A 13,433-nucleotide genomic window follows, 5' to 3' on the forward strand; every position below is an offset into this window, starting at 1 on the left:
TTTTTTTCAATTGCACCCTTGATATTTTAGTTCATTTTATTCTATATCAAATTTAATTTTTATTTTTTATTCCTACTTGTTTTGTTTTTAATTCTTTTTTTATTTGAATTTTTTTTATTTTTTTTATATCTCAATATTTTTTTAATCAGGATTTTGTTAACCTTTCAGATTATAGGCTTGAAAAATTTAACCTGTTTGATTTAATTGTTTTTTATTGTTTTATAATTGATTTTCACAATTCCATTCTTACACGGGGCTATCTTGATTTTATTCTCTAGATAATAAATTTTGCATGTTAATCTAATTTTACATGGGAAAATATTCTTTTAATTTATCTTTATTATTATTGCTTTAATTTTTATTATATTATCAAATTAATCACGTTTAACATGAATATACCAATATATTGTGATTATAAAAACCAACTTATTATACGCACATCCAATCCTCCATCCGTCCATCGGTCTCGCGTTGCTGTCCAAATTGGCGCCCTTCGCTGTGGAAATAAATTATTTTGTGGTCTTTTAATAATGTACGCTCCCTGTCCTTTCTTCTTCTTCACCCCAAAATTCTAGGGTTTCAATTCGTCCCTATCTCATTCAATTTTCTCCCATTTTTTGCAGTGATTTTCATTCATCCAAAATCAACATTCACCTATATTTACAATGTCAACCTCGAAAGCAATCCGTTCCTTAATAACCCGTGAAAATGTATGGAAACATCTCTTCAGGTCCGCAATAAATCACAATAGCCACAAATTCGATCAAACTCGATGCTTGAGTAGCCTTGCCGGTATCTTGAATCCATCAATTAGTAGAGGAACTTACAATAACCGGAAAGATTTTGATCTCGCATCAGGAAATTTGTATAATAACACTACTATAAAACGAGGGTTTCTTGGCTGCGGTGACGGTGAAGAAGGTAGTGTTTTATCGAAGGTTTACGAAGAGAGGCGCGTGTTGGGGTAATTTAGTTATTTCATTTTACTAACTCCTATTGTATTACCTTGAGGATTTTAATACTGCAATGCAAATTCAGAAATTAGTTTTTTTTTTGTTTTTTATGATTGAGCTGTTTTGCTGTGTTATTTTTGTGGAATTTAGGTATTCTCCGGAGCAGTTATTTGATGTGGTTGCTGCCGTTGATCTGTATCATGGGTTTGTACCGTGGTGTCAGCGGTCGGAGATACTGAAACAGTACCCAGATGGATCATTTGATGCGGAGTTGGAGATTGGTTTTAAGTTTCTCGTCGAGAGCTATGTTTCTCATGTAGAATTAAATAGACCGAAGTTTCTCAAGGTAAACACATCTGCTTCTTGGTGTGAGATTTGCATCTAATTACATGTCTCCGAATGAGAATGCTAATTGTGGATTCCATCAAGGAGTGTGGCTGAAATTTTAGTGGCTCTTTTTGGCATTGAAGTTCAGACTTGCAGGTAAAAGGAGGTATACAAAATAAAAAAAAACAGAAATTTGCCCTTATGAAGGAGAAAAAGCAAGTTGAAAATCAATGTTCAAAATTAGGCAGCAATGTTGTCATCAAATAAATTTGATTGAACAAATGTCTCTAATACATGTATTGATTATAAGCAAACTTGCGGTAGTTTTTACGCTGCTTGCTTTTTGAGACACTTGAATTAAAATCTCGAGGGCAATTCTCATACCACTCACCTATTTAGTAAGAAGTTGCTGCCAGTTCAGGAAGTCTTTAGTGCGGAAAAGTTGCTGTATTAAATACCCGAGTTAGTTCTTATACTTGCAATTGAATATTTTGTTTTTTTTCTTATTCTCAGACTAAAGTTGCTACTATCATTTGTTTTCAAGTTTTTTTTTTTGTTGATAATGTTACTTTTGACTGTCCTTTACTTCCAGACAACTTCATCAGAGAGTAACCTCTTTGACCATTTGATAAATATTTGGGAATTCAATCCGGGGCCAGTTCCAGGATCTTGTGAACTTTATTTTTTAGTGGACTTCAAATTCCAGTCACCACTTTACAGACAGGTAAAGATCTTATTTTCTTGAATTTGTTAGTTTTAATTTGAAATTATGAAGTTGAATACATGCTTCTCTTGCATGTTTCATTCACCACTCATTGTGCAAATGATTATATACATACTTTTTATGACGTATTTGTTTTTTGCTAGCAGAAAAGTTACTAAATAAATGAAAAATGCGGAATTGCTCCATTTGAAATTTAAAAGAGGCACGCGACATCTTGCAGTTTGGCTTACACTTTTACTAGACATTTTATCAAGGCATAAACTTGATTGGCACTTTTGAAAGATATTGAAAATGGATTAGAAACTAATTACTGATAGAAAAGTTACAATTTGAAGTGGGATAAGGTGGCATGCTATCAAAAAACAATCAAACTACACATGCATGCTGAATGCAAAAATAACTCCATGCCCCTTGTCAACACCAATATTCTCACTTGTAATGTGACTGATATCTAACTTCATGATGCCTGATTTATGCTTATAAGTGATGTTTAAATTAAAATCTCAAAAAGAATAATGTAGAATAACATTTTGAATATCTTTTGAGGGCATTATTCTGAAGTGAAACTGGAAAGTGGACACAAAATTGGATGAAAACAGTGTCCACTTTCCTGTAAGAGCTTTACTCTGTGATTTTGTAGTTGTCAGTTGTGTGAATGAGTTATCAATCTTTTCAGAAGCATATATTTCTTTGAACAAAGTTAAATGCACCAATTAAAAATAAAGTAATTTAGTTCACATGAAACTCCAATCTATTGTGCTTCTATGATGTGTGTATATAGAAATTCCAAAAGCATTAGCATACTTGCTCTTCAAAGAGGGGCCAAACATTTCAGAAGTCCCAACGAGCCTATTGTTTTAGTTTGTAAACTGTAGTTGCTGAGTAGACTTGCAATTTGATAAATGAAGACACAGTTTGATATGAAAAGGTATTTATTGCATCATTCTGTCTTTAGTAATTTCTCCTATGGGTCTCAAACACTTGAATAGGAAATCTATCCTCCCTGGTTAACATACCTGGTACAGTTAGTCACAGTCACTTAAGAAGCCTAATTTTGCCAATTGAAAATATTAAATTGGTTGGCATGAAAAATATGAGAAGGGGGGCGATTTGTTGTGCTAGTTTTGAGGAAAAAATTGTAAATTTGTAGATTGACAATAGCACTTTCATAATGGTTTGAAGAACATTTCTAACCTGAAATTGAAAAGTGGAAATGTAGCTGGATGAGAAAAAAACTGTTCACTCTCCTATGAACGTTACACTTGGCTCTTGTCCATGTTTGTAGTTTGGACACAATTGATTACAATGATCAAAGGATGAATGTAGCCTGCAAAATTAACTGTCTGTTTTTTATTTGGCCTTTTTTTCAAAAAAAAAAGAAAAGGTATTTTCTTTTATGAAATAAAGCACAAACTACATATATAGCTCAAACAAACAAAGCAGATGGAGGGAAGGAGCTGCTTTTATCATCGTCGTTCTCTAGCCTCCTCCTAGTTCTAGTTACACTACATCAGAATGGGATGATGGAGTTGTTATATGAATGGATTTATGGTATGATGGGCTGGGTGTAATTCGCACCAGGATTGTGTTGCCTTGAAAAGACAGGTGAAAAGATTGGAGGAAAATTCTGGATTGCCAAAACCTTTTGTTTTGGAATGACAATTCAAAGTCTCAGCCTATAAGTTGTAGATTGGGATCACTGTGGTAGTAGTGATGGGCCATTTCAGATTTATAAGTTTTAAATGTCATTGAAAAAGGCCAACCTAAATTGGGATAGGTGGGGGTAGTGGTGACTTGCTGTAACTCTGGATTAGTCATCTTCTCATAGCTCAAAATTCAGTCACCAGCATAATTTTACCATGTCAGCACTCATATATTTCTCATGGAAAGAATATCTGTAGTATGCTTGAGGCTTCAAGATTGTTTTACAAAATCTGGTATATCTTGATTTAGTGAGGGCTTTGTTTGACAGGTGGCATCCATGTTTTTCAAGGAGGTAGTCTCCCGACTGGTTGGTTCGTTCGATGAGCGCTGCCGATTGATATATGGACCAGGGGTCTCAGTCCTTGAGAAATCCTACGGAGAGAAGGCATAAAAGTTTCTTATAAAGCATGGTCTAATGCTGGACGTGGAGCTCATATGAAAATACTCTCGAGGATCAAATTAACATTCCCGTCATGCGCTCTGCCCTCCACGGAACACTGATCTCTTTATTGATCGTCATTCAAAGCTTTTTGTCAACCTTAGCCCCATTAGGCTTTCCCTTGTTTACTTTACTCACATTTTAATTAGGCCTTTTTTAGTTTCGAATACCCATAAATGCATGTTTTTTTTTATTTAATTGCCAAGTTAAAATACCACCTATACGAAGACGAGTTCTGTATCAATATCTAGATATGGAATCTCGTTGTTTAGGTAAACTTGAGCAATAACTGTAACTGGATTCTTACTTGATTGGGCCTCAGTTCCTCAATTATACTTCCCACCCCTCTTGGTAGACAGCAACCTTTGATCATACGTGCATTGTTTAGCTCACGACTTCATGCTTGCCCTAGCAACTCAAATCAGCCTTTGATCATTCGTGCATTGTTTCAAGGCTGCTAGCTGTTGTTATGTCTTCATATGCAAGTTTATATGTCCAGGTAAACAAGGGTCATTAATGTCGATTAATTGTTGGGTTTAACAATTACAGTGATGGATTTTAAACCGATTCTGAAGCTGGAAAGTTGGCAAGTATGAAGCCATTGAAGGTCCGAATGGTTACTGCTCGTACGTTGGCCCAAGGTTTTTGAGAAGTTTTTCTGGGCTTGATCCAAGGAACGGAAAGAGCTAAAACATTAATATGTTTGGAACCAAAATTAAATTCAATTCATAATCTATTACAATTCTCATACCACAAAATTAAATTCAATTCAAGTGTTTGGAATACTGTAAAAATAAATTGAATTAGCAATATTAACTATTTTGAGTTTAATTTATAATTCATTTTTGTTACATAAATCATTTGTTACAATTTACAATTTGGTCAAAGGAACCCAGCTCAAAATTTTTTAGACATTAGCCTATATATTTTCTACAGTAATCCCACTATGCGAAAGAAAGTGTTAGAAAATGAGGGAAAGAGACAGTGAAGAGTTTTGTAAGAAATCAAGTTTGCATTAAGGGTATTTTGAAATAATATTTTTAATGTCAATTCCAAAAGGATAGCAAATAAGAGGGTGTCTCTTCTCTGATTTGTTTTTGGTTATTTTTTAGCAATTAAATTTTATTTGGAATTCAAATAAATACACTTAAAAAGATTTTAAACTAAAAAATATATTTAACCCTTAAAATTAAATTGAATTATAAGAGTTCCATAGAGCTTATAATGAACAAATTTCTTTTGCTCGGAAGGTGGTTACCCTCTCCTCAAAATCTGTGATGAGAGGATTGGAAGAGAACTGAAAGAGCGGCTGCGGGAGAGAGTTGCAGTAATGGATGACAGACTAAATATAAATATCAATTCATGAAAATGACATGTCAGGATTGGGAGTGGAGGATAATGGAAAAGGAGTGCATGGTGGCCAAATATCTTGACGGGTTCCACACTCGGAAAGGAAAGCACTCCCTCATCAAATGATGGCTTCACCATTTCCTTGGTGTCATCAATCTGCACGATCTCGGACTGGAACCAAACAACCATGCTCTTGCCCCATCATTCATAATGGTGTCGAGCTTTTGCTAACATCCTCACCCTCGTGTTCACCCTCACCAGCCAGTACTGCCTCATTTCCATTAAAACACGAGCAATGTTCTCGTTTTATAGAGTAGGGCAATCTACTTCATACACCGAGAAGGTAATCATTCGATGATGATGATGATGATGAGCCCACCTTCACCATGCATATGATGGAGGTCTTAGTGGAAGCAGTAAGAGCTGTCATGATCTCGAGACCATGCCATATGGTGATAAATGTCGTTAGATTCCCTTTTACCTTGTGGTATCCGCATTCCAATAATTCATCTACTTTCCGGGATCCTCCAGCTGGAAATTGTGACGTGGCATACTGAAAGATCATGGTAGGTCCTCTCTATCTGGGTGAATGCTGATGATTATATATCCCGATATTAATCAGAGTTTCATCTCGACCACAATTTTGTTTTTCCTACCATCGATTAATTATGATGCACAGCAATAGAATATCTCCATTTTTTCTGCCATCGATCAAATCCAGTCATTATCTGCCGCATGTTACACAAATTAAAGAAGCCAATTATAACTCAACTTTTTATTTTTTTTTCCACTCCTTTCTTTTTCCTTCCTTTCTATTGTATAGTTAAGGAGGAGTTTGTCACACCCATCTCCTAATTACTATGGTAATGATGCATATTAGTTAGTATCTTTGATTATATTCATGCTTTTAGTTAGCTTAGTAAACCAACCTCTCTAATTACTTTTTATTATTACCTAATCAGTTAAATTTACCCACCAAACATGTATTTATAAACATACACAACCTGTTGTCCATTAAACAAGCTTGCAGTCTTGTCTTAATCATTCACTTATATTTCACATCTTTGTACGTAGATGTCTTATTGATCAATTACACATTAAAAGAGTTCAAGCATGATACACATGCATTTACATGTGTGATGATCTATAAGATCAAAACTCATTTTTGTCGAGGTGCGCGCAAGCTGGCCCGGACACCCACGTTAAACTAAAAAAAAAAAAAACTCACTCTTTCTATGTGTGTGTAAGCGCGTGTAATGAGAGAAAGAGAGAGAGTTTAGCTAACAGACGACTGAAATTCTTAGAACTCCATAACTATATCAACAATATGAAGTTTTAGTTTTAAATCAAGATTTAAAAGGATACTTATTTTGGGAATCAACAACGGATAATTAGTTGCAGATTCCTTAGATAATTTATTTTTCAAGAGATAATTTATTGTTTTTAATTCAACTTCGGATTTTTTCATTGCTAAATACATTGCTGATATTAAAATACACACACACACAATCCATTGCTAAATCAACAACTGGATTAGTGTAGTCCAAGAACGTTCAAACAATGCAGGATGCATGCGTGCATGTTCTGGAAAGTGGACTGATGAAGCGTGAAGATACCTGGAAACAACCCAGAAAAGAGGGTTGAAGATAGCCGGCTTGCATATATCAGATACCCCGTGGGAACTCAGAAAGGGCAGTTCATATGATTAATTCTGTGCTATCGGGTCAAAAAGAATACCTTCAATTTTGTTTCTTTTTATTCTCTATTTGTCTCCTTTTCACCCTTATTAGCTAACCTGTTGCTTGACTTAAAATCAAGAATGAACAAACAATTTTGTTAGGAATCGTTATCAATTAAATTTCCCTTCCTTCGACTAGATGGAAGTAATATCTAAGATTTAATCTCTTAACAACCTCACGATCAAACGGATATGGGTTTCACGTTAAAAATAATAATTTAGATTAAAAAAGATCATTGAGATATATCAAAAAGATCACTAAAATATTCATTAAAGTTTTTAGATGGGTAACCTAATTAATAAACCAAAAAGTTTTCTCTACTAAAAAAATTAAGAGAACTATGTACTATACCAAGATCATACGGATATAGGTTTCACGTTAAAAATAATAAATTAAATATGATGTTGACTAAAGTATTTTTATAAAAAATATACTGAAATGTTAATATTATAAATTGAATTGGGCCAAATCAGGTTAACCTATCTAACTCTATCTAGATCATGACCCCGACTGAGTTTAAACAATCTTGCTTTCTAAAATCTATTTTTAATTTAATTAAACGATTATAAAAATAAATATAAAATGAAAAGACAATAAATAAAACTATCAAGGACATATATATATTTTTAAATCAAAATTACCATATTTGGTTCGTGTAATTTTTTTTTCATTTTGAAAATAAAAATTATTTTTTATTAGTAGCATTGTTCATTGAATAAAAAGCAACAACAAATAGATTTTTTTTTTATATGAAAAAACTGTATTAATTTGAAATAAAAAGGAAATAACACACACACACACACACACACACACACACACACACACACATATATATATATATATATATATATATATATATATATATATATATATATATTAATTTAGGTACATAATAATTGAAAAAGAAATCTTGTTAACATTTCCATTAAAATTTAAAAACATGGAAAAATTGAATAATAATTAAATATCATGTTAAGGATTTTTTATAGTGCATTTCAATAAAAACTATAAAATAAAAACATAAAAAAAAGGGTCAGGTGCTTGAGCTAAAGAGATGGGGTTCACATGTCTGGCCTTTTTTTTTTTTTGTTCAAATGACAAATGACATATCATCCATCTTTTTATTTTTATTTTTAAAAATAAAGCAAACAATGCGCCATTTATCATGGCAGACAATACATTGTTTGCTTGCTACTATTATAGTCACCAAAGTGTTGGTTAAAAAATTGGGCTGAAGTTTTTTGTATAAAAAAAACTATTTATCAATCTATTTTCATCAAAAAAATATTTAATAAACACTTTTAGAATATCAATAAACTAATTTTTCAATCTAAAACACCTCCAATTCGGTATAGGAACACAAAATTGAATTTTCTTTCTCAACCTTCATCTATTTTTTTTTGTAAGATAGATGGTCAAAAACACCTAATTTGAACTTTTCTCATCAAATAAAAGTTAAAATTTTGAGCGAATTCAAGATTGACAACGTGATTTTTTTTTTTTCAATTTGATTCTCTTTTTTTCTATTTGTGTTTTTCCACTACAAATTCAAACCAAGTCTTATTAAATCAATCTCCAATCAAGTTTTACAATATGATAAAAACCTTTAAATCTCTATAACACATGAAGATAAGAGACTTTTGGCCACAAAATAGCTCACAACATAATGCAATAAAAAAATAATTTGATGACAAAAAAAATACTATTGTAATTAAAAATAAAACTAAAGTGCAGTTTGGAACTACGTTCCAAATAGTATTTGCTTAAAATTTACTTTTTATTTAAAATTTATTTTTTTATGTTCTTGAATCATTTTAATATGTTAATGTTAAAATTGATTTTTTAAAATATTATTTTAAAATATTTTAAAATAAAAAATAATTTAAAAATCAATCATTATAGTAATTATAAACACAAGTGTTAACAATAAACATCGGTGCAACAAAACCACTAAGCACTTTTAAGTTTATTTTGTAATTGTAATGCAATTGCAACACTATGGATTTTTCCTTATCAACACAACATGCAATGATCATGGCCACACACACAATTTTTAATTATAATCAAATTTAACGCACATGAACTTTCAATGGATGAAATTTGGCTTGTATATTCACGTTTTGGTCCTTCATGTTGCTAATAGTATCACTTTTAGTCCTTGGTAATAACAAATCTCGTAATTTGATTCAATTTACTAATAATTAATTGAAAACATATTCTTTTGGATGTAAATAGGGGCGTAGCCATATATAGGTTGGATGTCAATTTTTTATTTTATTTAAATAATTAATTTTTTTATAAAAAAATTATTTATTGTTAATTTGATCAGATTTAGACTAGGCCGATCAAATAATTAAAAACCCACTTGAGTCAACTAGGACATGTATAACATGGTTTAACTAGAAACTCAGTCCGGTAAAGTTTTGAATCTCAGATTTTTGTAGTTCACCCTATTAAACCAGGTTTAACAACTATGGCAAAGGGGTGGCCTAACCCAATTATTTTTTGCTTATTGCTTTTACTGGACCATGCAGAGTGGCCATGTGACTAAAAACATGATGGATGCCACATCGATGCCATGGGACCCACCCGTATATATATCCTATCGAATTATTGGTTTGTTTTCTTCTTATACACACGTGCTCAACTCCCATTTGCAGAGAGCTCTGCGACGACAAACAATATGACAACGATGAATTTGACTCCTAGTTAGGGTTGTCGATGATGCCCAACAGAGGCGGAGGTTGGATTCGCAAGCAAAGAGGACAGAGAGAAAGCAAGTGTTGTCGATGTCGAGTAGTGTTGTCCAAACTAATAATATTACCATGTGAAACCGGTGTTATATTTAAACAGAATTATTAGATCATAGATTGAATTTACAGAATATATATTTATTTGAATGTAACTATTAAAATAATTAAGATCAAATAAAAAAATATAATTATAAATGATCTATCTATTATGAGTATTTAGTTTTAATCTAAATATAAATAAAATATATATTGGTTAAACTAAAAATATTATTCTACTCTTAATAAATAAAACTACATAAATATTATTTAACAATAACTTTATACATAATTATTCCAACAAAAACCACCCTCTAGTATAAGGATCCGAGTTTCAAGAAATATTAAGGAGGTTTTTAAAAAGAATATAATGGCAAATTTGAGCTCCTAAACATATAGTAAAAGCTATTATGAATTTTTTGGAAAAAAATAATTAATGGGGATTATTGTCACTATAATCTTCTCCTAATTATAAATCTACACCTAACGCCCTAAATATATAATTAATAAGCTGTGTTACAGCTAAATATAGTTTGCTCCTTAAAATAAATTATTACTCTATACTTTTTTTTTCTTTAATAAATTTCTTCAAAATATCTGAACATATTCTCTTTTTAATAGAATAGTAAAATTACTAAAATTCTTTTCAAGGCGCCCTTTCCAAGGCAATGGTGCTTGTGCATACCCAATAGCAGAGTCAATGGGGGCTGTTCCCACTTCCCAGCCGACCTAAACTCCAAATGGTCCCTAAAGTTGAATGGATTTTTTCAAAAGGTTTTCGCTATCATACAAAAGGCTCCTTCTAGACCAAAAATGTTACTTATTGGCCCCTAATGTGCAATTTTAAACTATATACTTTGAATATATGAATACCATTTTATCTTACAGTGGAAGAAAAAATTCTTGACTTTTCTATCGTAGATTAAAAAAACAGAGAAACTAATTAGCTTTTTTTTTAATTAGAAGAACTGAATTAATTTAAAATCTGTTTTTAAAAATAATTTATCGACGATGCAGAGGAGACTGAACACGGAGAGTGCTCTTGCGCGCGCGCGCGCATATATATAGAAACAAAGAAAAGAAAGGAATAGCCCCACGCTGATGTATAACCAATAAGAAGGCTTGATAATATAGTGAAGGAAGCAATATCGTATCTGAAGTTTCTCGAAATGGGCAATCGGGAATGTGACAAGTGTCAAAGTCCAGCTAGCCATGCTGGTGACAATGGAACCGTGAGTCTGTGAAGGTGGAAGGAGGGGTACTCCTATCAGAGATTGAGAACTCCCAAGAGGATCGAGTCCATGATCCAGAGACTTCCACGTATGCAGTTTATGTTTTCGTACAGCATGACATGGTGGGGACAATCGAGAAATCAGACCTGATCTAACAGGTCGGATACCTTAAGAATTCCGACAGCTGGATGCCATTTTGACAAAATGCAAAATGCAATAGATTTTTTTTCTTTCAAATTTCCACGAACAATAAAAATATTTTACAAATTATTACAATCAGAAAAAAATTACACATTTTATTTAGTTGTGTCATTGACAATGACGCATGTAGTATTTTTTTTTTTTGGCTAGTTATGCTATTATTAGTGACATAACTTGTGCTTGTCAGGAGTGGAGGTAGGGGACGGTAGGCCCGAGTCCCTGCCAATAATTTTTTTCCCTTTATCAATCGAGTAATTTTAAGTAAATTTTAACTTCTAGTTTCTTCTAGATTTTTTCTTAATTTAACCTCTCCACACGAGATTCCTTGGCTATGCTACTAGTGTTTATGAAAGTAGCCCAACTAGCCAAGAAAGTGGTCTTATCTTGTGCGCGATTAGCCAAAATTTTCCAATAGTAGAATGCTGTAAGAAAAAACAAGAAATTGGTCTTATCTTGGGGCGTGGAATAATAATGACATGTCAAATACTACTTGCATGCACCAAGCCAAAACAAAAAACAATTAATCTTATGTTGATATTCCTATGGAATAATAATGACATATACTTGCTTATTATTATATATATAAAAAAATAAGGGTCATTAGTAAAATATGTATCGTAAGACTAGGGGCAAGGGTTTTTTTTTTCTTCGTAGTATAATTAATCAACTACACTTAAAATATTATTGTTTCATTCAAGAATATTTTAGTCATTTTATTATAGTTTTTTTTATAATTATTAAATAGACCAGGGTAATTACATAATTTAATATTAATAAAATATAATTTAAAAAAAAAATGATTGACAAGTGGAAGGAACCAATATATTTTGGATAGCACGTGTAAGCTTCTCTAGCAATCAAACATTAGCTTCAATGGTGGCGTTATGAGTGGTGCATTGAGATCTTATTGGTGATGGGGTATAAGCTCTTCTAGCAATCAACTTAATGTTAATCAATAAGCGTGCTGACATAATTTTATAGTTTTATTTTTTATTCTTATATTCATAACTTAAGTAAGAGATATTTTTTTAAAAAAAGGAATTTACATTTTTACTTCTTTTCTTTTTTCTATCAAGTCTTTTACATATTTTCCTTCTTACTTGTCTATAGTTATTTGTACACAGCGTAAAGGTCTATTTTGCCACGCATCCAATAGCTTAAAGCTTTTATTGATCAATTATTTCATTAATGTTATAATATACAAAAACTAATATACGTAAAAGAAATATCTAAACAAACAGAAAATTTATATAAAAAGATGTTTATTGTTTGATGCAATGATGTCATAAAACCATTTACATAGAATTTATAATATTTTATCTTAATTGCCACATCAGTTTTGCGGCTTCCTATAGAATTTTAATCCTCGAGGAGGAAGAAAACCTATTTACTAACAAATAAAATATTGATGACCAAGTTTGCTTGTCACATTATTATTAAAATCCTAAGAAATGACATTTATAACAATTTTATGCATCATGTATCGCATAAAATACATTGTTCAAAATTGAAAAGAAATAATGAAAACATCAACAAAAATTTATTCTATTATTATTTATTGATGAAAATTATGACATAAAATGTTTATTCGTAATTTCAATGAGAATGACAAGTAAATAAAAAAAATAAAAGATAAATTTCCTCAGCATTTCTGACATGTAGAATTTTAGTTAGCGATTTTAAAAAGAATTAAAACATTGTCTTCTTCTTCTTTGATTTCAGTTTAAACCCTAAACATCAACACAACCTCCCTTTTTTTTGTTTTGTTTCTTGTCAAATTTCACTCCACCAAGTTAAAAAAACATGTTTTTTTTTGTTGTAACACTCATTTATATTTAAAGTTAATTTCTTGAAATTTGTTTGCATACTTTTGTAATTTACATGTATATTTAAGTGTCTTATTTATTTTATAATGATAATTTTATTGTATTAATATATGATTTGTATTTTAAAATTTGTTTGGGATTTGAAAGAA

At 31.4% G+C, this 13,433-nt stretch overlaps 1 protein-coding gene across 1 annotated transcript; it reads left to right on the forward strand.

The window, feature by feature from the left end:
• Positions 1 to 429: 429 nt before the first annotated feature.
• Positions 430 to 4,477, forward strand: LOC7462883 (uncharacterized). Its single transcript, XM_024594240.2, has 5 exons — positions 430 to 532; positions 624 to 964; positions 1,104 to 1,299; positions 1,873 to 2,004; positions 3,977 to 4,477. The coding sequence occupies exons 2-5, from the start codon at positions 666 to 668 to the stop codon at positions 4,097 to 4,099; spliced, it is 750 nt and encodes a 249-aa protein (XP_024450008.1). The 5' UTR covers positions 430 to 532; positions 624 to 665; the 3' UTR covers positions 4,100 to 4,477.
• The last annotated feature ends 8,956 nt before the right edge of the window (positions 4,478 to 13,433 follow it).

Source organism: Populus trichocarpa, chromosome 2, assembly GCF_000002775.5.
Source record: "Populus trichocarpa isolate Nisqually-1 chromosome 2, P.trichocarpa_v4.1, whole genome shotgun sequence".
Lineage (NCBI taxonomy): Eukaryota > Viridiplantae > Streptophyta > Magnoliopsida > Malpighiales > Salicaceae > Populus > Populus trichocarpa.